Source organism: Setaria italica, chromosome VI, assembly GCF_000263155.2.
Source record: "Setaria italica strain Yugu1 chromosome VI, Setaria_italica_v2.0, whole genome shotgun sequence".
NCBI lineage: Eukaryota > Viridiplantae > Streptophyta > Magnoliopsida > Poales > Poaceae > Setaria > Setaria italica.
Window position 1 is genome coordinate 12,246,257 of NC_028455.1, and position 27,329 is coordinate 12,273,585.

General features: G+C 45.2%; 2 protein-coding genes across 2 annotated transcripts; one reads left to right on the top strand and one right to left on the bottom strand.

Annotated features, from left to right (window-relative positions):
* Positions 1–21,259: 21,259 nt before the first annotated feature.
* Positions 21,260–22,832, top strand: LOC101770594 (anthocyanidin 5,3-O-glucosyltransferase). Its single transcript, XM_004973078.3, has one exon. It carries the CDS (start codon positions 21,283–21,285, stop codon positions 22,717–22,719), a length of 1,437 nt encoding a protein of 478 aa, XP_004973135.1. The 5' UTR covers positions 21,260–21,282; the 3' UTR covers positions 22,720–22,832.
* A 446-nt stretch (positions 22,833–23,278) lies between these two features.
* LOC101771000 (early nodulin-like protein 1) lies at positions 23,279–24,376 on the bottom strand. Its single transcript, XM_004973079.4, has 2 exons — positions 24,073–24,376; positions 23,279–23,940 (listed from the first exon to the last, which is right to left on the bottom strand). The coding sequence occupies exons 1-2, from the start codon at positions 24,248–24,250 to the stop codon at positions 23,504–23,506; spliced, it is 615 nt and encodes a 204-aa protein (XP_004973136.1). The 5' UTR covers positions 24,251–24,376; the 3' UTR covers positions 23,279–23,503.
* Between the last annotated feature and the right edge of the window lie 2,953 nt (positions 24,377–27,329).

Here is a 27,329-nt window from a genome sequence, read left to right on the forward strand (position 1 = left end):
TTGTATTTATTATTTTGCCAACCACATCCAAAATGAATTGAAATCGATTATTCCTCAGGCCCAGCTTGTTAAATTTATTCCTTACATGGGCTTAGCCCACATATAACGGTGCCAAAAATGTATTTCATTCATAAATCAGGAAAAATGGGCCAAAAATAATATGCACAAATTTTGAGGTCGACCTAACAACATGGGCCAATCGGAACAAAGTTGGGCTCGACCCAAGAACAAATGGGCCAAATTCATTTTATAACAAAAAAATTTGCCACTTCAGAATTTTATCCATCATGGCAAAACCGTATGAGCCAATTTACGATGTTTGTGTGGACGTTTTGTAGGTGTCATAATTTAGTGACGTGCAAATATAGGAACATTACTAATCACGGTTTATGACGCTCGATTAGTGATGGTGTTCGTCACACGTGCGTCATAAATCACGGTTTATGATGAAAAAAGCATGTTCATGATGCATTTTGGCTCGTCACTAATGAACAAATCCCTTGTAGTGCTCGCTCTCAATGGACTCCGGTTCAAAAACGAGCAGAGCGCACATCATCTGTATGTATACATATGGACTTCTAATCTAAGTTATTAATTTGGAGGGCAAAATAGGCGTTTTGTTCTCTGAACTTTACACAAAGAGTCAAGTTCATCCCTCAAGTTTTATATCGGTCAATTTAGTTCCTCAACTTTCATATATGTTAATTTAGTTCCTCAACTTCTATTTTTGGGTCAAACTCATCCTTGTGCTGATATGGTGTTATATCTTAGTATGACACTGATGTGAAAACTCCATTTTACCCTTAGTTCATGTAGTTGAAACATGTATATGCTCATACTCCCTTGATACACACCATTTTTTTTAACTAACATAAAAAATATACTCTTTAAAAATCATGCACGTGCTCATACGAGTTAAATTTTGATATGCAAAATGTATGTACTCATATTTCTTTCATGGTACGGTATACATGCTCCATGTATATATTCATACTCTCTTTGTAAACATATAAATGCTCATACTTATTTTGGATAATACCGTTAATGTAAAATGGAAATTATAAATGCTCATACTTATTTTGGATAATACCATTAATGTACGACAGAAATTGAGGAGGGGAAGGAGCCAAGAGCAAAGATGACTTTTTGCATTAGTTTCATGCTAATATGGAGTCCCATCTCAAGACAAGGACTTATTGGCTATTCTGAAAATTGAGGGACAAACTTAATCCTCAGTGCAAAGTTCAGGAATCGAAATGGCTATTTTGACAACTTGGAGTGAAAGACGAAGCGCTTCAATTTCCACGAACAATATATGTTCATACTGCATACCATTTGATATGTTCACAGTGCATACCATTTGGGAAGACAACGCTTCAACTTCCCCATCTCGAACACACTTTCAACTTCCCCATCTCGAACACACCAGAAAACGCTTCCCGCGCACCAATTCTCTCGACCATTTGAAATTCGTATCCTGAGCGATCCAAATTCACACCGATACAGATATAACTATCTGAATCGGTACAAATTCTAACCAAGATAGATATGTAGCCTAACACATTCCGGTGCACAAAGTGGCCTGTTAGGATTTCTAAACATACAGCGCGGGAGAAACACGAGCACAAAATACTTGCCATTCGCGCCAATGCCATGTGCGCTGCCGCACGAGTGCAGTGAACTTTTTGTACCGTTGCGCTTTGCGCGAACATGAATGAAGCTCTCTGCAGCAGTAGAACATACGACCTAATAAGAGGGTGTTAGGGTGTTTGTTTATCTAGGAGCTCCTAAAATTTCTATCACATCGAATGTTTCGATACTAATTAGGAGTATTAAATATAGACTAATTACAAAACCAATAGCACTAAAGGAGGCTAATTTGCGAGACAAATCTATTAAGCCTAATTAGTCCATAATTTGATAATGTGATGCTACAGTAAACATGTGCTAATAATAGATCAATTAGGCTTAATAGATTCCTCTCGTGAATTAGCCTCCATCTATGTAATTAGTTTTATAATTAGCTCATGTTCAATCCTCCTAATTGGTATCCGAATATTCGATGTGACATAAATTTTAGTCCAGACTAAAGATCCAAACACCCTCTAAATTTAGATGGATACATGGTGCGGCTACATATAGCGGCTCCTCCGAGTGCTTCTACACCGGCTTCTGAAGGAGCCGTGCCAAATGGGTATTCTGAAAATGGCATATGTGCCGAAGCCCATTCGGAGCCGGTCTCAAAATAAACTGCATTCCCAGATCTGAAAATAGTGGCTTCTTCCGGCTCCTCCTGCATCCCGCTCTTGCTGTCATCGAACTGCCCCTCAGGTTGGTACAAATTCCACCGAAATTGCCACCCGTCGCCATTCCCTGCGTATCTGACTTGCCGACAGTTGGGATTGGGATGCGTCGCTGTTCCTCAATCGACGCGGCATGCCGCCTAGCGCCCGCCATCCTCGGCTCAGCTAGAGTCGGCGTGAGTACCAGGACCGGCGGTGGCGGGGGATCTGCATGGCAGGAAGCTGTGGGGGCAGCAGCCAGGCCAAAGCGAGGTGTCACGGAGGAGCAACACAGCCATGGCCGGTGAGTGCGTCGCAGGGTTGGAGAGGATAAGAAGGAAAGAAGTCAAGAACAGGTAGAAAATGAACGGCCATCCTCCACGTGAATTTTATTTTATTTTTAACCTATTTTTAAATATAATTTTAAAAATAACCTCAGCAGAAGATTATTTGCGGCAGGTGACCCTTTTGCCCGCGCCAGGCCGCCTGGCGTGGCAGGAAACCTCTGCCGCGTCACATGCACCGGCACGGCGGATCCCTGCTATGCTGGCGCGGCGCGACGCCGGGCCAGGTAGGTGCTGACGTGGGCAAGCGCTTGCCGTGCCAGCCTACCTAGCGCGGCAGCGCCCCTCCTACACACGCGCGCTAGCTCCTTCCTCCCTCCCTCCTCTCTTCCTCCTCCTCCTCCAGAACACCCGCGCTCGAGCTCCTCCACGCCGCTGGCCGCTGTCCCAACCCTAAATCCTCCAAATCTCTGGCGATTTGGCTTGGGGAAAGTTGTGGAAATTGATCCTTCCATCGTGTGGAAGGTATCCCCCTACTTTTTCCCATGTTTTACCATTGCATTTGGTAGATCGGAGGATGTTTAGGTGACTTAGGGTTAGGTTGATGATTTCAATTTTGAATGAAATGCAATGTTTTTATGTGTTAGATGATGCGTAGTTCAAACGCAATAGAGTCTCTACCCGTGATATTGACGTGAAGAACTTGTTGAATGCTTCAATTTAGGTATATATTCATCCAATTGTGTAGTGTACATGACATGTGTACTTTTTTTGTTTGCAATATGTCCAATATGTGGAATGTGTCCAATTGATATGTCGAATCTATGCAATGTGTAGTGTACATGACATGGTGAAATGTTTGTATTTTATAGATGGATCGTTTAGTTCGATTTTTTGATGGTGGTATTTTGAAACAAAATGGGGAGTTAGAGAATATGAATGAGTCAGTTGAATTCTTAGAGGGTCCTCCAAGTTTTACTGATTTAGTTGATCATGCAATGAGGAAGTATGGATGTAGAATGGATGAGATGAGTTTGAGAGGTTGTTATGATTGTGGAAAACCTAGAGCTCATTATGTTCTCATGAACTTGGCATCCGATTCAAATTGGAAGCACTATAAGGATGTAGTTCACGAAGCAAATGTTACATGTTTGGAGGTTATAGTTGAAATTATTCATATGCCTGACCCAAATGTTGTCTTGAGGGACGAAGTGGTGGTAGTGAATCGTAATGATACCCAGGAGTTAGAAAATTTGCATACCTGTGTTAGGTGAAACAGAATCTGCTTTTGACTTGGCCATGGCCAATGATGATTTTCCCAATAACACTTTTGAGGGAGATGAAGCAAATATAGATAATGATTATGTGTCTATGGGTTTCGAAGATAGTGAATTCGAGGAAGATGGGGTAGTAGGTGTCGAGGCAAAGGAGGAGTCACCATCTTAGAGTGGTGGGCATGAAAATGAGGATGAGGAGTTAGAATATGAAGAGGATGGACCGCAGTTTGACTCTGCAACCATGCACGATGTAGAAGGCATTGGTCGAGTTGCGGTTGTTCAAAGAACGTGATGCCGAACTGCTATCCGTTCCTAATGATAAGGACATCAATATGGTCCACAAAGCCATATGTGAATATAGTATGGTGAATTCTGAAGGGATACCCTTTAGTGAGAGTCCAATGATTAAGAAGGGAATGAAGTTCAAAAGTCTTGAGGAGCTGAAGTTTTTCTTGGCTGACTACGCAGTGAGGTTACATAGACCTTTTAGCGTAGTTCACTCTGACAAGAACTTAAGATACAATGTGATGTGCAAGCAAGGATGCCATTGGCATGTATGGTCTCGGCTAATATCAAGCACCGGACAATGGAGGATTTCAAATGTTGTGCAATCGCATACTTGTCGTTCTTTACAGCTGAAGTGAGTGCACGTCCAGTGCACAGCAAAGTACCTTGGGCGGCGTATCCTAGGCATTATCCGTAAAGACAGCGAGACATTGGTGCCATCCCTCGTGGTGTCCATCTTTGCCTTTAGTGGATACCGTGTCAAGTATTCAAAGGCTTCGTGGGCGAAGCAACACGCCATTGCCCTACTTTGGGGGGACTGGAAGGAATCGTATGGCATGGTTCCTAGGGTACTCACAGCTATGGCCTACTACAATCCCAGGGTTAAATGGTTCATTGACTCATGTGGCATGATGCATCCTGACAATGGAGTTTTGAAGCACATGCTTCAAAGGGTATTTTGATGCTTCCCTCAATGTAGTGAGGCATTTCAACATTGTCGTCTTTGATACTTGTGGATGGTACATTCTGGACTGGAAAGTACAAGGGTACACTACTGATGGCAGTTGGTGTAGATCCAGAATAGCAGCTTGTGCCTCTTGGTTTTGCCTTGGCCGAGAGTGAGAACAATGAGAGTTGGTCATGGTTTATGAAACTAGTTCGGCAACATGTACTTGGACCTTCACGGTAAGTGTGTATGATATCGGATAGGCACCATGGGCTCCTAAATTGTGCGAACGACCACATGGATGGTTTTCCACCGCTTGTGCATACGTAGTGCACGAGGCACTTTGCTGCCAACATGTCGCGACGGCAAAAGAACGACCGCGTGACTGGAAAATTGAAGACTTTATGCAAGATACATACAGAGATAGAATTTAGTGAGAAGTTAGAAGATCTACTAAAGGACTTGAACGATGACGCAAAAGAATGGTTGAAGGGTGAAATGGAGGATAAGGATAAATGGGCGCAGGCTTTCGATGAGGGAGGGATGCGTTGGGGTATTGTGACCATGAACTACTCGGAATCACTAAACGTTGTTTTCAAAGGCATCCAAAGTAGGCCCGTCTCTGGAATTATTGAATACTCATTCAAAAAATGCAACGCCTACTTTGTGGACTGATGGCAAAAGGCACGTGCAATGTTGGATGAAGGCCATAGGATTGGGAAGGTTGCAGATTAATTTTTATCATAGGCTAAGCTTAGATCCGTGCACCACTTAGCAAAACCGTACGGGCCAGAAAGGATGGTGTATTCTATAAGAAGTTGCGGTACTACTAATGTTGGGGGTGAGAGCCATGGAGGCCGACACTACAGAGTGGATCTGAACAAAGTTTCGTGCACCTGCAACGTTCCTCAGTTATTGCACCTTCCATGTTCACACTTCATTACAGCTTGCAAGCCAAGAGGTCTTAACTATGAAAGTCCCTTGTACATGTCACCGTTGTACTTTAGGGAGCACATCATCAGAATATGGCAATCTAGCTTTCAACCTTACCTTGATCCGTCACAATGGCCGGCATATGAAGGGGTAGGGTACGTGCCCAACCCCAATTTGATGAGAAATAAAGTAGGAAGGAGGCAGAAGAAGCATTTGAGAGGCGACATGGACGTGTCGCAAGGGAGGCTTTCTGCAGATTATGGCACTGGTGATTTTGATGTGGACAAGTCAGAAAATCGTCGCTCGAAGTGCCACAAGCTCATTAAGAATTGCACATGCCGCAATAGAAATTCTAAGGCCACGAAATCTAGGGCGAACAGTAATAGGCCTCATTCTTCCAACATGAGGGTAGGCGCGTTGCTCATATTTTGCATGGTTATCAATATATCATTTATTGATAGTAAATTTTCATTGTTACTGTACTTATCACACAATGAACCTTTTTACTAACGAATGTTGTTTGTTGTTTTTTAGGATGGAGGCCATAGCGTACCCGCTTCTTCAGGCCACATACGACTTGCAGCACCACGCCTACCACCTCGCTGACCTGCACGAGGTACTACATCAGTTTGCAGTTATGACGAAAGAAAATAGATTCTTGTCGATTAAACACTATTTGAATGTGATAAATGATGGTCAATTAATTTTATTCAAATGACCATTACTTGTGAAAGGAGCCTTAGACTAGTGTGAATGAGATATCTGAGTACAAACCTACCGAACCTGTTAAAATTGAAGTTCGAGAGTAACCAATAGTTGGTTGATAAATAAGTTGTCCCCAGAGGCTCCAGTTGTGTTTCCTTGAATATCTGTAAGAAAAGTAGAAAACATATTGGCAATGTAAGCATGCACATTACTAGTCCGTACCATTTCAATATGCCCCAACATGAAAATTTATGCTGATGAATGTGTACCTTAGGATGAGAATTGCAAGATTTTCGTATAAACTGTTCTCATCAATGTTTGCTAATTTGTCGCAATAGTGCTTAACATGCGTTTTCACATGACTAGTCCATATGAAATTCTTATAAATTGATGCTAAGTCTGTCCCTTAATATTACTATGTGTAATTCTTAGCTGACATTAAGTTTGAACTTGAAAACGGTGATGAAAAACACCATTCCAATTTCTTGTCTACAATCAGCACAATTTCATACTGAAAATGCCATTTATATCATATTTGTGTTACTTAGCACTTTAGCAGCCCTTTATTCCTATAGTTGATAAGCTTATGTAGTTTGGATTCTAGTTTTCATCTCCAATGCATTCACTTTTCATTTTGTTTCGAAACCACTTTTTCCATCTAGGTCTATTTGCTTGTTGGTAAGTAATAATCTTATATCCAATTATTTGGTTGTTTTGTAGGATTTGAAGCCACTAAGGGCGAGAGTGCACTCACCACTTAGGTGGGATGAGCGCTACGCACAGTACCTGCAGAGAGCAGGATTCCTGGACATTGCGGTTCAAGTTGTTGTGGGTGTCCCTCCAATGGACGGACCGTTGTTGACCGCTATGGTTGACAGGTGGCGTTCGGAGACTTGCACCTTCCACCTCCTATTTGGAGAGATGACCATCATGATGTAGGACATCGCCATGATACTCGGTCTTCCACTGGAGGGGCATCTAGTGACGGGAATCATACAGAATGAGAATTGGTGTGACATGGTAGCAATGCACATTGGGATTAGGCTGCCAGAGCCAGAGGACGGAGACAAGTCCAAGAAGACCTCCGGTGTGAGCTCCGCATGGTTGAGGGAGCACTTCAATGTTTGCCCTTAGGGAGCAAATGATGACGTTGTGCAGAGATACGCTCATGTTTGGCTGTGGAACTTTGTCAGCACATTCCTCCTTCCTGATGTAGCCAGGAACATGGTGTCTTGGATGGTTCTCCCAATTTTGGGTCAGGATTGGGACAACATAGCCCTGTACAGTTGGGGCTCAGCGGTTCTCACCTGGCTGTATAGTGTGGCGGAACCGCCCAACTTAAACTGGCTTAAGTGCATCTAATTGCTGTCAGAACAACAATTATCCAAAACGCACTTAAAACAGTGTAAGTCCGGTAGTCCGTAAAGGGTTCTGTTCACAGAACTCCTTGAAAACCTCCACGGTGTATTCCATAGCCATACATCAGGATCGCTTCCACGATGGGATAGCATCAACAAACATTACATTTTTACATACATAACAGAGGTACAATTTATTACAAACCATAGATTGAAGAAACTTAACAGTGCAAGTTAAACCATTGCTAAGAGTTTAAAATATAAACTAGTCCGGGGTAAGTAATTAAACATCTAAGTTTATTCTAGGGTATCATGAGACTCATAAGATACCCTAGTTCTTCGGAACTTCCTCCTTGGTGGGTCCCTGCTGGGCTTCTGAAAACAACAACAAAGGATCCCCTGAGTACGAAGTACTCAGCAAGTCTGACCCGTCTAACCAATATAAATATTTTTGACACACTGTATGATAGCTTTATGGTGTACTGGTTGACTCACATTTTGCAGAAAGAGCTTACTATAAGTGAAACCTTAGTTTTATCTTTTATTTTAGATTGAGTTTGTTACCTGACCAGTCTAGATGATGAAAAAAAAACATTTTAGCAACCAGATGGATCTAAGTCATACAACATATTTATTCGAAAGCAACGGTTCCCTTCTCTTTGTTACACTATAATGCTTAAGCGATGATCAAGTGCATTCATATCCGAGAATTGCGGCGATCCGGACCGATTTACATCCTGCAGGAGATACCCGACCACCAGCTACACACAACTGATCGGGTTGCACATAAAGACCTTTCGATTAGATGTACCCAACGATCGGAAATATGACTACTCGAACCCAGGGCCGCACCCCCACATGGAACCCCACGTCTGGCGATCTCCACTATGAGTTTCAGGCTACGCCCTGCCCTTCCATTGCACGCCAAGCACGGGTACGAAATATTTCCGATCAGAGAGCCAACTAACCTACCGGGCTTGCTGGTTCCCATATAGCAGTAAGCAACCAAGTAATATCACTTGATCAAAAGTTAAAACAATGATCGGTCCTTAATCAAATTAACTGAGTAGATGGAACTACTGAACTCAAGACTCCTTTCCTAATTCCATCCAAGCTTCCGTCCACTATCTTCCAAAACATGTCTTTTCTTTAATACAAATGTATGACAATGTTACCTTAGGTTGCTGAGTACCATAGGTACTCAGGAATGGTAAAGGTAGCGTCACTATGCTTTGCTAAGCATGGGATACTTACGAATTATTGAACAAGTGGCAAATATGTCCTTAATAACAAGGTTGGATTGTGCACAAAAGTAAGGTTTCAATCAACTCCTAGACTTAATGCATTCATAAAGAAATAACCAATAGTTGGACACATGAAATAATAACTTCAAAATAGATAGGCATAGATGCACCGGGGCTTGCCTTGATCTATAAAAATTTTAGCGTTGCCCGACAGTCCAGCTCCACAAGGGATCAACTCAATAATTTCCTCAAACTCTGGAGGTTCTTCAGAAATTTCCAGAAATTCTGCTTCTGGAGCTTCAGTATCTACGATAAAGCGTATGCATGAGTCAGAGATGCAACTTTTTAAGCACAGGACTCTACAACTTCTTTCATGATAAAGTTGCAAGCCAACAATGACTTAGACAACTTAACTTCATGATAAAGTTGCAAGCCAACAAAACTCTACCCATAACGTCTAACTCGCGATTTAAACTCCCTTACTTAAACCCATATTAGACTTTTCTTTTTATTTTTTTGAAAAGCATGTGAATAATTTCTAATGTAAAAGAAAATGCAAAACTATAGATTAACATTTGTTTCGGAATTAATCAAAACATTATTCAGAATTTGATTTATTTATAAAGCTTAAGCATTTATTTAAACATTTTAAGGAAAGGCATTAAATAAATACTTAAATCTTTATCTTTTAAAAGTAAGCCTTTTCTTTTATTTTTTAAAAGCATCAAAAATATTTTCTAACCTTAAACTCCTAATTACTATAGATTATGGTTAATTTGTAATTAGAAAATCATTAGTTCATATTTTATGTATTTTGGAATTATTAAGTACTTATTTAATACCTATGATTAAAGGCACTAAATAAATACCTAAAATGTTTCTATAAATAATAAGTTTTAACAATTTTAATGCATAAAGGATATAAAAACAAACCTATTAAAATTTATTTCATTATTTTTGGGTGTTCCTCTGAATTTTGGTGAATTAAAAGGTGTAACAGGTAATTAAATCGATTTTTAAAATTAGAAATTCAAACCTTATCCGAAAAACCCCCTGGACTACTTTTCTTTTCCTACCGGCCCCCTCCCCCCTTACCCTATCCTCACTAGCGCGTGGGCCAGCCGGCTAGACCTCCCCTGCCCTACGGCAGAGCAGCCGTGCCGGCGACGGGGCCAGGCCGGGGTGCACCCCCAGGCCTAGGCGCACCTGCGGGGTGCACCTCCATGGGCGGCGGCGGCCATGGCCTTGGTCGGCCGGCGCAAGGCCCTGCGCGGCACAAGAACGGCCGGAGGCGCGACGTACGGCCCCTACACGGCCTGGCTACGCTCTAACGACCCCGCAAACGAAGAGAAAAGGCAGCACGGAGGAGCTCACCGGAGGGACAGTAGCGGCGGCGGGCGGACAGGAGATGCGGCAGGTGTGGCTTGCCGGCGGAAAAACTGGTGGACGGGGCAGTGTAGGGTGTCGGCGAGGGGCTAGGGGAGCTTCGGGTGGAAGGAATCGAGGATTAGAGCGGCGGTGCGGTGGAATCGCCCGGCGGCGCTGCCAGTCACCCGAGCTCTGTTTTGTGGCGGTGAAACGAATGGCGGCAGGGTGAACGGATGAGGGCAGGAGCGGTACAAATACAAACTTCTACTGCGTGCATGACAGCCACATGACGACTTGAAGGCGTGCGTGGCGCGATTAGGATTGTTGCGCTAGCCGGCGGGCAGAGGTGCCGGCGGCGGCACGGCTCTGTTTCTGCTCGCCTATTTCCCTCTTTCTTCTTCTTCTTCTCCGAAATTAAGACTTCCCCATCGACCAATTTCAAATCCGAAGGTCCAAATGTTCCTTAAGCAAACTTGTAGAGTAGCCCAAGTACTTCATTTGATAGATTGACCTCCAACCAAAATGAGCACCCTAACACTGAAATTTTGGAGCTTGAAGTTCGACCAGAAGATATACAAAGTCTCCAACACAAAACTCCAAAGATGTTCTTCTTTTATCCGAATAAATTTTTTGTCAGGACTGAGCTATTTCAAGATTCTTACGAATTTTTCGAACTTTTTCTTTAGCTTTGATGACTAGATCTGGTCCCAAATGTGCTCTTTCTCCTGGTTCTGACCAATTTAAAGGTGTTCTACACCTATGGCCATATAATCCTTCATAAGGTGCCATTTGTATACTAGCTTGGTAGCTATTGTTGTAGAAGAATTCTGCCAGAGGTAAACATTCATCCCATTTCTTCGAGAAGGTAAGAGCACAGGCTCGAAGCATATCTTCTAAGATTTTATTTACCCTTTCTGTCTGACCATCAGTCTGTGGATGGTAAGCGGAGCTCCTAATATGGGTAGTCCCCATTGTTTCATGCAATTTTTCCCAAAATCTAGAGACAAATTGGGAACCTCGATCAGAGACAATTGTCTTGGGTACTCCATGTAAACATACTACCCGAGACATATAGAGTTCCACATAAGTTGGCATACAATAAATAGTTTTGACAGGAATGAAATGAGCCGACTTAGTGAGTCGATCCACGATAACCCATATGGAATCATTCCCCTTTGAGGTAGTAGGTAATCCTACTATGAAATCCATGGAAATATCTTCCCACTTCCATTTAGGAATGGTTAAGGGTTGCAATAAGCCAGCTGATTTCTGATGTGTGGCTTTCACCCTTTGGCATGTATCACATTCAGATACATACTTGGCTATTTCCCTCTTCATTTGTGTCCACTAAAATCGTTGTTTAAGGTCTTGATACATTTTAGTACTTCCAGGGTGGATAGAGAATCTTGACAAATGAGCTTCATCTAGGATCTTCTTTCTCAGGCCCATCTTCTTGGGTACTACTATTTGATTTTTGAAATAGAGCACCCCTTTTTCATCCTGGGTAAAACAAGTAACATCACCTTGACTTACTCGCTCCCGAAGTATTCTCATTCCTTTGTCCTTCTTCTGGGCTTGTTCTATCTCCTCCTTTAAGGTATCGTACAAGATAAGATTATGCAGGGTACCTTGCATTACCATTCTCAAATTCAGATCTTCTAATTCTTCACACAATGTCTTAACATTTGGTTGAATCGTAATGCAGTGACATTGAGCTTTTCTGCTCAAGGCATCAGCTACTACATTAGCTTTACCCGGATGATAGTGAATTTCTAGCTTATAGTCTTTGATCAGTTCCAACCATCTCCTCTGCCTCATATTCAGATCCGACTGGGTAAATATGTACTTCAAACTCTTGTGATCAGTGAAAATATGACAATCACTACCCAAAAGATAATGTCTCCATATTTTCAATGCATGAACCATGACAGCCAGTTCTAAATCATGGGTAGGATAATGCTCTTCATGACGCCTCAATTGTCGTGAAGCATAAGCAATGACTTTTTTCTTCCTACCGCCCCCCCTTACCCTATCCTCACTGGCACGTGGGCTAGCCGGCTAGACCTCCCCTACCCGACGCCAAAGCAGCCGTGCCAGCAACGGGGCCAGGCCGGGGAGTACCCCCAGGCCTAGGCGCACCTGCAGGAGGCGACGGCCCCCTCAGAGGCAGCCTGAGCCGAGCCCTCCACGGGTGGCGGCAGCCATGGCCTTGGCCGGCCAGCGCAAGGCCCTGCGGCGGCACAAGAACGGCCGGAGGCGCGACCTACGGCCCCTACACAGCCCGGCTACGCTCTAACGACCCCACAAATGAAGAGAAAAGGCGGCACGAAGGAGCTCACCGGAGGGACAGTAGCGGCGGTGGGCGGAAAAGAGATGCGGCGGGTGTGGCTTGCCGGCGGAAAAACTGGTGGACGGGGCGGTGTACGGTGTTGGCGTGGGGCTACGGGAGCTTCGGGTGGAAGGAATCGAGGATTAGAGCGGCGGTGCGATGGAATCGGCCGGGCGGCGGTGCCGGTCACCCGAGCTCTGTTTTGTGGCGGTGAAAAGAATGGCGACAGGGTGAACGGATGAGGGTGGGAGCGGTACAAATACAAACTTCTACTGCATGCATGATGGCCACATCGACAACTTGAAGGCATGCGTGGCGCGATTAGGATTGTTGCGCTGGCCGGCGGGCAGAGGTGCCGGCGGCGGCACGGCTCTGTTCCTGCTCGCCTGTTTCCCTCTTTCTTCTTCTTCTTCTCCGAAATTTAGACTTCCTCATCGACCAATTTCAAATCCGAAGGTCCAAATGTTCCTGAAGCAAACTTGTAGAGTAGCCCAAGTACTTCATTTGATAGACTGACCACCAACCGAAATGAGCACCCTAACACTGAAATTTTGGAGCTTGAAGTTCGACGAGAAGCTTCTGTAACTGAACCTTGACGATTCTGCTTCGTCAGGTTCCAAAATAGGGATTTCTTCCCTACTTTGAGCTCGATTTAAATTCCTTAAACTCCTTCCATATAGCTTGAACCTTGCCTATCCTTGTTCTACAACTAACAAAGATTCCATTTTGCACATGAACTCATATATCTTTTACACTATATTTTTCTGAAATTCACTCCAAACATGGCTAGTCAATGCTGTTTTCAGACTTCAGATTTTTCTTGGCGAGAAGGCTGAAATCTGCTGATTTGCTGATTTTGGGCTTCATTTTAAATTCAAATCTTCCACTTTATCTGGACAACAACATTTCATTTACCTTCTCCATAGTCCATATTTTACTAATGTCAAAAAATATCTACTCACTTACAGGAGAAATTCTCCAGGAATTGGCTCCAAAGTTGTGTACTCAATATTAATTTCAGAGTTGTGCGTTTTCGGACGACGAATAGTGACTTTGCTGACTCCCTCTTTGATTGTATTTCTGAGAGCTTTATGACTTGATTTAGACTTCAAGATTCATTCCTTTGAGTTCTGAATACTCTCAAGACTCTATTTCATATTTTTGCCAAATTTATCCAAATTTGAAACTCCAAATTACAAATTTTGTCGAATTCGGCTCAAATTCGATTTTTTCTCAAATTACCTTCCTTTAATCCAAATTTCACCATTACTTCTTGATGTCATACTTAAGTTGTTATTAACACTGGGTGTCACATATAGGCAGCTATGTGAGGCTTGCAGACGCACTGCGAGGGATTCAAATATTGGAGGGTGCACCTATATGCTGCAGATCTGGATTTGGGAGCGAATGCCCGTGGATCAACCTTGCTATCTTTGCATCGATGTAAGTCACAACGGCGACTTCCCTTTTCCGCTTTGCAGTTCTCAAAACTTCTGTACCATGCTAACAATTGGATTGACTTGAAATTCCAGCAATGGCATTGAAACGATGCTCATCCCACATTCTACCATGTGTGAAAGCATGTGCAGCCCGTTCGTGGCAATCCGGATAGGCGCTACAGGGCCTACACAAACGAGTTAGACGTTGTCACGCAGCACCAGGTAATTTGGTCACCACAGTTTTTTAAGCTCTATTCCATATAATGACCTATGAAATAACTATTGTGTACCAAATTTTGAAGGTTGAATGGAAACCATACGACCGTCAGCAGCTGAGCCAGATCGTATTTTCACCGATGTGCTACAGAGATAGAGAGTTGTGGAGGTGCACGACTCCAATGATCTTGTACTACGTTGTAGACTTCCACATGCCGCATAGGGTGATGCGGCAGTTTGGGAGGATGCAACCGTGCCCTCCTTTGGAATTATCGACTTCGCAGCAACTGCACAGGTATGCAGGAACCATTACCCACTTCGCTTCTTCGATACACGTATGTAACATGTTATACTAATAACTTAACTAATTTGTGATGCAGGATCGACCGCGGGAAGAGGTACAAGGAGAATGATTGGAGGTTGAAGCATGCTCGGTATCTCATCCAGTGGGAGAACATGCAAAGATGCGATCCTGAAGATGGGCCGTACTGGCGAGCAGGACCAAACAATGAGTACATACGATGGTACTGTGCTTCCATGAGAACTAAAGTGAAGTCATCTTGGAGTAATGTGCCAATTGAGGATGCACCGTCCGACTCGTCCGATGACATAGCTGACATGTACGACACGGTGACACGCTATGGGTATAGCCTGAGCGTGCACCTCTCCATGACTACATGGTAAGATTCCAGTTTGTCCAAATTCATATCGAAGGAATGTAATCACAGTATCATAACATTGATAAATCATGGGATCAAAAATATGCGTACAAGGACAGCAGCTTGCAAGGCTTGCAAACAAGGCGGGCATGGTCATGGAGTGTGCAGTTGGATCCGGTGGTGGTGTGCTTCGTCAGTTCGCAGAGGTACAAGCACAACCTAGTTTGCAGTGATGCCCGTACTACCTTCGTAACCCTCTCAATATCATAGTGGTGAATGTATGCTGCTTACATGTCGCAGAGGGTTCGGAAAAGCTGCAGGCGTATGGCCATGAGGACGAACTGCATGTCGTCCACAGATGTGCACCACGGGGGCAATGGCCAGGGTACTTCTTCAGGATCACGGCGGATTCCATTGGCGAATCCCCCAAGGACTGCATCACCATCCACTGCTGCATGTCCTAGTAGGAGGTCACGAGGCAAGGCACCCGCGTCCCCTTAGGCAAGTGAGGATTCTGAAGGTAACCAGTCCGAGGATGACGACCCTACATATGGTGAGGAACTGGAGATGTCCGGCATGATCGATGCTCCACCTATGACTCAGACGCAAGGAGAGTCCAGCCAAGTACATTCACTAGTTTCCCCAAATTCTATTCTGGATTGTTAAGTTCAATTCCCAAAGTATCATACACCTTCATGCTTTCTGCTCAATTTTTTCATAGGAACCTGCACCTTGTACCCAGATGCCCCGCCAATGTCGTTCCCGGGACCACACCAACGTTGGCAGCGCCAACGTGCTACCCACGCATCCAAGGAGGGAGCGTTGCCCACGAGATCCTTTTAGCCCTCCGGTTCAGCGGTGGCCACGACAATAAAATGTGCATGTCTCAAGTGTGTTGCACTAGGTGTACAATACTGTAGGACTATGTTGCAATTCGTGCTATCTGTGTGTACAAGACTGTTGGAACTTTCAAGTGTATAAAAGACTAAGCTGGATTTTAGTTTCATTTCTGTCCATATAATGGTTTCTGTTTGCCTGGTGACATACTTGTGCTTCGTGATCTTTTTCGTAAATGTTGGTATTGGTCAGCTCACGCAACCTAGGGGAGAGAGGGAACAATTTGATGAAGGAAACAATTACATCATCTACATCCACATCAGAAAAAACACAACAAAAAGTTTATTTTAGTTTCATCAGCCGGATTGGCGCGTCGGCCCCCTCCCCCTACAAACCTACTGAAACTGGATTGCACTTGGTGCGGTAGCTCACAACTGTCGCACCAGCCGGCGTGGCGCGGTAGCCCCCCACCCGCCAAAAACTTATTGAAAGTTGTATGCAGTTGCTGCCGCGCTAGCCTGGCTAGCGCGCCACAGGATGCTGCGCCAGCTGGCCTGGCGCGGCAGCCCTGCTCCACCTGCTGAAAACCTACTGAAAGTTATATGCAGTTGGCGCGGTAGCATAATACTACCGCGCCAGTCTGGATGGCGTGCCAAAGGCTGCTGCGCCAGCTGGCCTGGCGCGGCAGCCCTACTCCACCCGCCGAAAACCTACTGAAAGTTGTATGCAATTGGCACGGCATCATAGTCCTGCCGCGCCAGCAGGCCTGGTGCTGCAGCCCCCCCACCCGCCGAAAACCTACTGAAAGTTCTATGCAATTAGCGTGGCAGCATAGTCCTGCCACGCCAACCGGCTGGTGCGGCAGCCCTCCTCCACCCGCAGAAACCTACTAAAAGTTCTATGCAATTGGCGCGGCAGCATAGCCCTACCACGCCACCTGGCCTGGCGCGGCAGCTGTGCACTCAAGATGTTAGGCAAAGGATTTATAGGAGAGTTTATAGGAGACTAACTTAAGAGTAAATACCTCCTCACAAGCTGTTAGGCAAAGGGTTTATAGGAGATGTTAGTGAACAAAGAAATACCTCACTTCAATTTACAAAAATCAGTTGCTTATGTATAAATTATAAACTTTCAAAGTTAGTCGTTGATTAAGGAAGAAAATAAGGACTGCCTTGTGGTATGGAACGAAATAGCCCTTGTAATAGTATATGCAAGGAACATACTATCAAAATGCAAACATTGACTGCGACCACGCACGCACACTCAATGCAAATAACATATTACATGTTTTTTCAACAAATAATCATAATTCTCACAACAAACGTAGTTCTCTCACAAATGAACATAGTTTTTCACTGATAATTGTAGTTGTCACAATAAACATAATTGTCTCACAATAAACATAGTTGTGTCATAAATGAACATAGTTTTGATAACTAAACAGAAACATGATCCAACTCATTCAACATGTTCATCTAGTCGGAGTCACCTTTACATAGTAACTCATCATCATCATCATCCCCGCAATAACAACTCTCTTCCCTTTCTTATGCACATTAACCTTACCAACAGGTAAATCGGCAACAAGTGCCTTCATCGCCTCCATTTGTGCCTCTTCCACTTTTTCTTGTAACTCTTCCATTTCAATCCTTCTCTTCCTTGCCCTAACCTGCTACAAATATTCTTCCTATGAACCCTTAGGGTATTTCGCATTCGGATCAACCACAAAACCTAAGCGATTTCTCTCCTCCCTCAACCTTTGTTTCTCCAACTCCCTCTCCTCCTGCAACTTCCTCCTATTTTCTCTCTTCTCATTTTTAGTTAGAGGTCGTGGATACTTGGTTCTATTCTACCTCCAATACTTAATAATAGTTTCCTTCGCATAAAGTCCTTCAGGCTCCACTTCAGTCTCCTTAACCATATCTTGGTATATTTTTCCCCAAAGCAAGTTGCTGTCAGGTATAGGCACATCATACTCCTTCCTAATCTTTTCTATTAGTTCTTATTCTTTTCTTGACTTCCATGGTTCTGATGTACTACCCAACTTTAACAATAAATCACAACGACTAGAAAAATCTTCCTAATCACATGTCCTTCCCTCCTGCAACAAGATTTTCATATTCGTACAAATTTGAAACAAGATCCAACCTCAATAACACAAAAGAGACGAGTAGTTACTCACCCAGTAGTTGCCATGTACATTGCCACATAACAAACCATATCCAAGCTTAGAAGGTACCACACCTTTTGTTGCCAATATACTACACTTGCATCAACGACTAGGAGAGGACACACATGGCCATGGTGCCTTTCCACTCTCGAACTCCCGCACTTGCTCCTCCATTGGCCACAACGCCTTTGACTCGTAGATATACTCATTGAAATCACACAACGGCCACCCATCCTGCATAAAGCCGGTGACAGGATTAAAAGTGATCATAAATCAATAAAACTATCACTGCTAGCTACACGTCATACTAACATTCTCATAATAAACTTACATGAGTCTTTAGCGAGCATCGAAAGAATGGAGTGAACTTAGGTGGAACCCCTAAGTTAGGACGCATAAGCTTAGCAGCAACTCCACACTTGCACATGGGAGGATCCCTCACACACCTACAAGCAGCCTCCTGCTTCTCCTCCTCGGTCATTCTAGGTGGGTTTGGTGGAGGAGGAACCCAACGCCTAAACTGATGGCATGGTTTAAGCTCTGTGCTATGGTATGGGAATAGGAGGATCCTAGGATCATATTTGTCGGGTCCATTTATCCACTGAAAGAAATCACAAGGTGCGGCAAGCATTGGATCAAAAGTCCACTTGCACACATATAAGACTCTTCCGGCTATCTTTGGATGCCTTGATTCTTTCACCTCAGCTTGCACGCCACATCTACAAAGAGGTACCAGAAGGATAGGAGGTACGGGAGCACCAGCATTGGACTCGCCCACGTGACGCACATACCACCTACGCCGCTTGTATTCACAACCGGACGACGTCATCTCACCTACACATCAAGTGCCCATAAATTAATACACAAATATACTTTAAACACGTATCCATGTATTTCACCATACGAACTATATACATCAATTCGACAAAATACAAAAATACTCCATCTACAAAATACAAACACTTAACCATATCAACTATATTAAGAAACAAAAATATGAGACAAATTAATTAAACATATTGCAAAAAAATGTCATGTACATCATGTCATGTACACTACACAATTGCATATCAACTTACACAATCCCACCATCAAACATACAAATTAAACAATCCATCTGCAAAATACAAACACTTCACCATATAAACTATATTATAAACTAAACATATTGGATATATTAATTGGACATATTAAAAAAATACACATGTCATGTACACTACACAATTGGATGAATATATACCTAAATCGAAGTATTCAACAAGTTCTACACGTCAATATCGTGGGCAGAGACTATTACGTTTGAACTACGCATCATCTAACACATAACAACATTGCATTTCATTCAAAATTGAAATCATCAACCTAACCCTAGGTCACATAAACATCCTCCGATTTACCAAATGCAACGGTAAACCAAGGGAAAAAGTTGGGGGATACCTTCCACAAAGCGTTGACCAATTCTCACTCCTTTCCCCACCGAAATCGTCGGATTTTGGGTGGATTTGGGGGTGGAGGCGGCCGGCGGCGTGTGGAACGGTTGGGCTCGGAATTACTGGAGGAAGAAGAAAGAGAGGAGGGAGGGAGGAAGGAGCCGGCGCGCGTGTGTAGGAGGCAAGCGCCTCCCCATGTCAGCGCCTACCTAGCCCGGTGCCGCGCCGCGCCAGCGTGGCAGGGATCCGCCGCGCCAATGCATGTGGCGCGGTGGAGGCTTCCTGCCGCGCCAGGCGGTCTGGCGCGGGCAAAAGGGTCACCCGCCGCAAATAATCTCTTCTAAGGTTATTTTTAAAATTATATTTAAAAATAGATTAAAAATAAAAAATTCCCTCCACGGAAATGATAAGGCAGAGTTAAAAAGGATGTCGGTGTTGAAAAAAAAAGCCTAAGAGAAAGAAAAATCATATGAGAAAAAAGATTAATCTATAGTTTTGTTTGTTAATCTATACATTAATTTTATTTTATATACAATCACATTATAAATTGATGGAAAATATAAAACCCATGTGCAGAATGAAATCAAATAGATAAGGACATGTTTGACATTTGATATGTTTCGTCTGTCCTGATAAAATAGAAGAAGTCGTTTTACCAAATGTTTTTCAAAACGGGCTTCAAGTCAACCAAAGAAGCTGCTTCGTCGAAGGAGCCGCAACCGAAACCATTTTAGCGAGAGCCGGAGCTACCAAACAGACCCTAAATGTACATCGTTACTTTTTTGCTTACGTGGCTACCTTATAAATGTCAATGTGAAATTTCTATTGGGACTCTTTCCTTGACATTGATATAAAAGCATCAAACTCCTCTCATTTTCTTCTTTCCTTCTTTTCCCTCGCAACGCATCAAAGTTCTCTTTGGGAACGAGATCCTCTGCTGTTGAACTCTATGACGTTGAGTCAATGCCACGTGGGCGCAAATGCGATGGAGCCCACACGGCGGCTCAGAGGTAGAGGCTCAACGGCAGAGGAAGCTCTTCCCCTCTCTGATCGACGAGAGAAACAGACGCATGTGGATAACATCATCCATGACGCAGACGGAAAATGGCACAGGCATGCATGAGAGGCTCGCTTGGGAGGTGGGAGGCGCTGGCTTCGACTATTCCACTCGGACGTCTGAACGAGCAGAACATTTGGGGTGATCAGTTCCGATTAAAATTCATATCATATCAAATATTTGAAGACTAATTAAGAGGATTAAATATGAGCTAATTATAAAACTAACTACATAAATGAAGGCTAATTCCCGAGACGAATCTATTAAGTCTAATTAATCCATCATTAGCACATGTTTATTGTAGCACCACATTATCAAATCATGAACTAATTAAGTTTAATAGATTCATCTCGCAAATTAGCATTCATCTGTGCAATTAGTTTTGTAATTAGTTTATGTTTAATACTTCTAATTAGTATCTAAGTATTTAATGTGATAGAAATATTAGGAGCTCTAAAAGAACAAACGGGGCCGTATATCTGATCTTGACCACTGTAACGCGCAGTACTTGGAAGAATCGCACAATCTACCCTCTAGTGTGAACGTCTCTCCCAAGGATCGATTCCTTTTCACTTCTTTTCATGGATGCAAAGCGCTTGCCAACAACTGCTGTCGCAGTATTTTTTTAAAAAAAACAAATGCTGTCGCGGATCCAACAGCTATAGCTGCCTCCTATAAAAAGCACTGATGCGTGCAGCTGCAAGTCGGAACCCAAGCTCGCTCAACACCAGCGCGCGCACCCATGGAGAAGAAGACGCTCGTGCTATACCCTTCGCTGGGAGTGGGCCACCTCACCCCCATGGTGGAACTAGCCAAGGCCCTCCTGCGCCACGGCCTCGCCGTGCTCATCGCCGTCGTCGACCCGCCCGACGCCGATGCCGTGTCGGCCGCCGCGGTGGCGCGCCTCGCGACCGCCAACCCGGCCATCGCGTTCCGCCTCCTGCCGGCGCCGGCCAGCCCCGACGCCGGGGCGCACCCGGTGAGGCGCAGCCTCGACACGCTCCGCCTCGCCAACCCGGCGCTCCGGGACCTCCTGCGCTCGCTGCCCCTCGGCGGCGCCGACGCGCTGCTGCTCGACATGTTCTGCGTCGACGCGCTCGACGTCGCGGCCGAGCTCGGCGTCCCCGCCTACTTCTTCTTCCCCTCCGCGGCCAGTAACCTCGCCGTCTTCCTCAACCTGCCATACTTTTACCCCAACGTGCCGCCGTTCAGGGAGATGGACAGGAACACACCCGTGCACTGCTGCCCCGGCATGCCGCCGATCCGCGCGGTGGACATGCTCCAGACGGTGCAGGACAAGGAGAGCGAAGCGGCCAAGGTCCGTCTCTACCAGTTCAAGCGCATGGCGGAGGGCACGGGCGTGCTGGTCAACACCTTCGATTGGCTGGAGCCCAGGGCCCTGAAAGCCCTCGTAGACGGCGTCTGCGTTCCCGGCAGGCCGACGCCGAGAGTCTACTGCATCGGGCCTCTGGTCAACGCCGGCAACAAACAGGGAGGGAGCTACGGTGGCGGCGGCGAGAGGCACGAATGCCTCGCGTGGCTCGATGCGCAGCCCAAGGGGAGCGTCGTGTTCCTCTGCTTCGGCAGCATGGGCGCCTTCTCGGCCGCGCAGCTGCAGGAGATCGCCCGCGGGTTAGAGAGATCCGGCCACCGGTTCTTGTGGGCGGTGAGGAGCCCGCGGGAGGAGCAGAGCCGGTTCCCTGAGCCGGACTTGGAGCGGCTGCTTCCGGCGGGGTTCTTGGAGAGGACGAGGAACAGGGGCATGGTGGTGAAGAACTGGGCGCCACAGTCAGAGGTGGTGCAGCACGAGGCAGTCGCTGCCTTCGTGACACACTGCGGGTGGAACTCCACGCTGGAGGCGATGATGGCAGGGTTACCGATGATATGCTGGCCGCTGTACGCGGAGCAGAGTATGAACAAGGTGTTCTTGGTTGAGGAGATGAAGATCGCGGTCGAGATGGAAGGATACGAGGAGTTCGTCAAGGCCGAGGAGGTGGAAGCGAAGGTGAGGCTTGTGATGGACACGGAGGAAGGGAAGATGCCGAGGGAGCGGCTCGCGGTCACCAAGGACGGGGCCTTGGAGGCTATCAAGGAAGGCGGGTCTTCTGAAGTGGCATTCGCAAAGTTTTTGAGAGACCTGGGGCAGACTAGCAGCTCTGAAAATGGCGAATGCTACTGATCAAGTGGTATGATAGATGAACACCGAAATTGACAGTATCAGTTAGCCATCACTGAGTATTCAGATTTAAAAATTCTACCATCAACATAAATAAATGGATTTTTTTCCCGTCATGTATCTTGCAACTATGTCAGTAAAATTTGTCGTCGGATAGCTGGGGGCAAGTTATCAATTACTCCCTCTGTTCCAACTATTCCAAATTGTTTTCTATATTTATAGATATTATTATACATCTAGATATACATTATATCTAATATAAGTACACCTAGAAAAATCAAAACCACGTACAGTTTGGAGTAGAGGGAGTAACAATGTGCTATATTCAAGAGCTCATTACGGCTTCCCGTACTAGTCAGACAATATTCAAGAATGATCCACTGAATCTAATCAGATCGATAATTTTGTCCCCTTATGTTCGTCGGATCTCTCGCTTGCAAGTGCACTTGCAAAAAATGCAGGATCCTCAATTTCATAGGACGCTGCAGTGCGCACTGCCCGTGTGCGATTTTGTTGCTAGTTTTCCTGGATTGGCACAAGAACGAAAGGGACGGCAAAGGAGTAACACGACATTTCGGTGGCTCTTATTGCCCAAAGGAGTAGTAAAAACTTGATGCAACCATGTCATGATTTGTGAATTATCCATTTATGATTGATCATCTCCCACACAAACTAGGCCCCACAAACTACCCTCTCTTCTTCTACAGACAGAAGAAGAAGCAGACCCTTTCCTTGTTTCCTTTGAGCTTAACAGCAAGCAAAACGAATCAAAGTACACAAAACGCCACTACCACCCAACAAGCAGAGCCCCAAGAACGGCGGCGGCGCCGAGAAGCAGCTGACCACCGTTCCCAGCAGCCGCCGTCCTCCCGGCCGCCCCGGTGGCTGGCGCCGGCGCCGCGGCAGGGCCCCCAACGGAACTGGCGGCAAGTGGGGACTGAGCCTCGGGCGCGAGCGCCGGGGCCAGCACGGGCGCGAGGCCCCGGAGGCGGGCACGGCCGTGCTTCTCCGACAGGACGATGAGGAGGAGGCGCTCGCCCTTTTTGCAGCTGCCCGGAGCACTGCCGACGAAATAGTATGGCCCGGAGCGGGGCAGCGGCACCGTGGCGGCGCTGCCGCCGGCGACGGCCTTGTGGGTGGCGAGCGGAGCCGCCGTGCTGCAGCGGTTGTAGTCGTCCCGGGTCACCTCCAGCACCGAGTCCGCCGCGCCGTCGAGCTTGAACACTGCGCGGCCGCGAAACAGAGGAGTTCAAGAAACAGGGGAGGAATGAGGAAATTATATAACGGCAGAAAATCTTTGCGATCCCAAGACTCGGTTCACTGAGCTAGAAGCGTCGGCGGAGAGGGATCTCTTACCGAGCTTGTCGCCGATCTGGAAGCGGAGGACTGAGGCCCACTTGGTGAGCGCGTCAGGCTGCACCTGCGCCTTCCAGCCGTCGTTGGCACCGCCGACGACGAAGTCCCTGGCCTCGGCAGCGGCTGCTGCGGCGAGGACCACCGAAACGCAGAGGAGGAGCGCCGCCCTTGACGCCATTGGAGGAGAAGAGCTGGCAACACAGACAGCACAAGAACGGGGTGGGAAACGCGGGGATGTTCCGCGGAGTGAGGCAGGGAGAACCGGAGAAGCAGAAGGCGTGGTCTGTGGCTCTGTGCCCGTGGCAACGGGGTGCGTTTAAGTAGGCGGAGGAGAAGGGCTCAAAGTAGCCGTTGGGCTCGAACGTTCGGGAGGTGGGGTGGCGGTATTATTACTGTGCCTGGTAACGGCGAATGGCCATGGCAGCAGTGGCTGGGCGGGGAGCACGAGCATCTTCTGTTTTGGACTTTACCGTTGCCTTTGTCGTCTTTCCTGGAGAAGAAGAAAGGTCAAATGGGCAGGCACCTGAGCCAGAACCGTGGGGCCCACCGTTAACGGTCGTGAGAATTATTTTCCTGGATACTGTATCCCAACGGAACATCCGGACGAGGGAAAGGAAGTTTTTATGGACTGATGCCCCCAAATCTGTACTGTACGGCTATGGGGTGGCTGTTAACAATGTAAGAGCACCTCCATAGCTTCGATAAAATTGAATACCTAAAAACACTTTTAGATATAGGAGAAAGAAAAATTTAGTACTCTAAAGTTACCTTCTCCAACAGCAAATCTAAAATTGAATACTTATATTTCACCCTAGAACTACTCTGCAAGTGGAATCTTTTTTAGGATTAATATGCTAATTGATCCCGTCCTTTCCTCTCACCTCTTCTTCCTCACCCAGCGTCGCTCCTCTCCAATCACGGCAACCGCGCCGCTGCTTCGCTGCTCTCCTCCACCCAGGATCGACGTGGGCCACTGCTCCTCCGTCGACCTCCGTACAAATCCGCAGTCGCGCCCATGTTCCTCCGTTGCCTTCACCTCTGCTCCTCAGCCACCCTCCATTCCAAATCGTGGCTAGACCCTTGCTCCTCTGCCACCCTCCACCTCGAAATCAACGCTAGCCCTTGCTCCTCCACCTTCCCTCATCTCGAATCGACATGCCACCAGCCCTGCTACCCTTCCTCATCTCGGCGACGGGTCCTGTGGCGGAAACGCCCAAGTTAAACTGGTTTAAATGCGCCTAATTGCTGTTGGAACAGCAATTATCCGAAACGCACTTAAAACAGTATAAGTCCGGTAGTCCGTCGAGTATCCCTAGGACTCCTCGAAAGATCCACGTCTTGTCTCATAACCATACATCAGGATCGTTTCCACGATGGGAAAGCATCAACATATATTATATTTTTACATACATACAAGGGTACGAATTAATACAGAACATAGTTTGAAATAAACTTAACAGTGCAGGTCAGAGAGGTTCTAGGAGCTTTAAACATAAACTGGTCCAGGAAGGAGATGAACATTTAAGTTTTTCTTCTGAGGGTATTGCAAGACTCGTAACAATACCCTAGTTTTTCGGGGCTTCCTCCTCTGCGGACTCCTGCGGTGCTTCTGAAACAGCCATAAGGGATAACCCTGAGTACGGGGTACTCAGCAAGGCTTACCCGACTAACCAATATAATAATTTTTCTGGAACTATATGATAGCTATTTAGTGTACTGGCTGAACACTTTTTGCCAAAAGAGCTTACTAAAAAGTGAGACCTTAGCTTTATCTTTTAACTCAATTAAGTTATTACCTAACCAAGCTAACTGATAACAAGATACTTTTGCAAGCAGTAAGAAATTAAGTCATACATCAAATTATTATTGGAAAGACATTGTATTCATGAAAATATACTACGATGCTCAACAGTGATCAAGTGCATTCATAACCGAGAATTGCGGCGACCCGGATCAATTTACATCCTGCAGGAGAGCACCCTGATCACCAGCTATGTACGACTGTCCGGGTCATACGTAACGACCTTTCGATTAGCAAACCCAAGGATAGGGAATAAGACTACCCGAACCCAGGGATGCACCCTCTCATGGGACCCCACGTCTGGCCTGATCTCCATGTGAGTTTCAGGCTACGCCCCTGCCAATCTCCAGCACGTTAAGCACGGGTACGGAATATTCCCGATCAGAGAGTTTACTAACCTACCGGGCTTTTCTGGTCCCATACCCAGTAAGTAACCAGGTGTCATTCACTTGATCAAAGGTTAAGACAACGATCGGGCCTTAACCAGATTAAACTAGCAGACAGAACTAACATCTCTAGCTTCTGCCTGCCTTTCAAACTTCCAAGCTACCTTTCCATAAATAGCATGTATGACCCAACATTTCACCTTAAGGTTCGGTAACCAAGTTACTTTAAGCATCGAAGCATTTCTGAACTTGGGTTACTTACTAATTGTTTGAACAAGTGGCAAAGATGTCCTTAAAACAAGGTATGATTATGCACAAGAATGGGTTTCAATCAACTCCTAGACTTAATGCATTCATATAGAAATTAACCAATAATTGGACACATGAAATAATACTTCCAAAGTAGACAGGTATAAATGCACCGGGGCTTGCCTTGTTCTATAAAAATGTTAGCACTGTCTGACTGATTGGCTTCGCAGGGGATCAACTCAACGATCTCCTCAAACTTCGAAGATCCTTCTGATAATTCCAAGAATTCCTCTTCCGGTGCTTCGGTGTCTACGACATAGCATATGCATGGGTTAGTGATGCAACTTTTTGAATACAAGACTATGCAACTTTCCTTCATGATAAAGTTGCAAGCCAACAAGTGACTACACAATTTAGCATGATAAAGTTGCAAGCCAACACACAAAAACCCGAAAAGATTAACCCAACATTTTTATTTCCTTTACTAATCCTACCTTAGGCTTTTTCCATTATAATTATTTTCTAGTCTCAAAACCTAATTTCCTATGAGTTAATAATAATTTGTGAATATAAAAACATTATTCCATATTTTATGTATTTAATAAAGGTTAAGTATTTATTTAAATACCTTAATGAAAAGGCATTAAACAAATACCTAATTTTTTATTATTTTTCCTAAGGTATAAAAATTTTAATGCATAAAGGAAAATAAAATAATCCTAACAAAATTGGTTTCACTAATTTTGGACACTCCTAGAAATTTTTGTGATTTAAAAGGTGATAAACGAATTTAAGCTATTATTCTAACAAAAGAAAATATA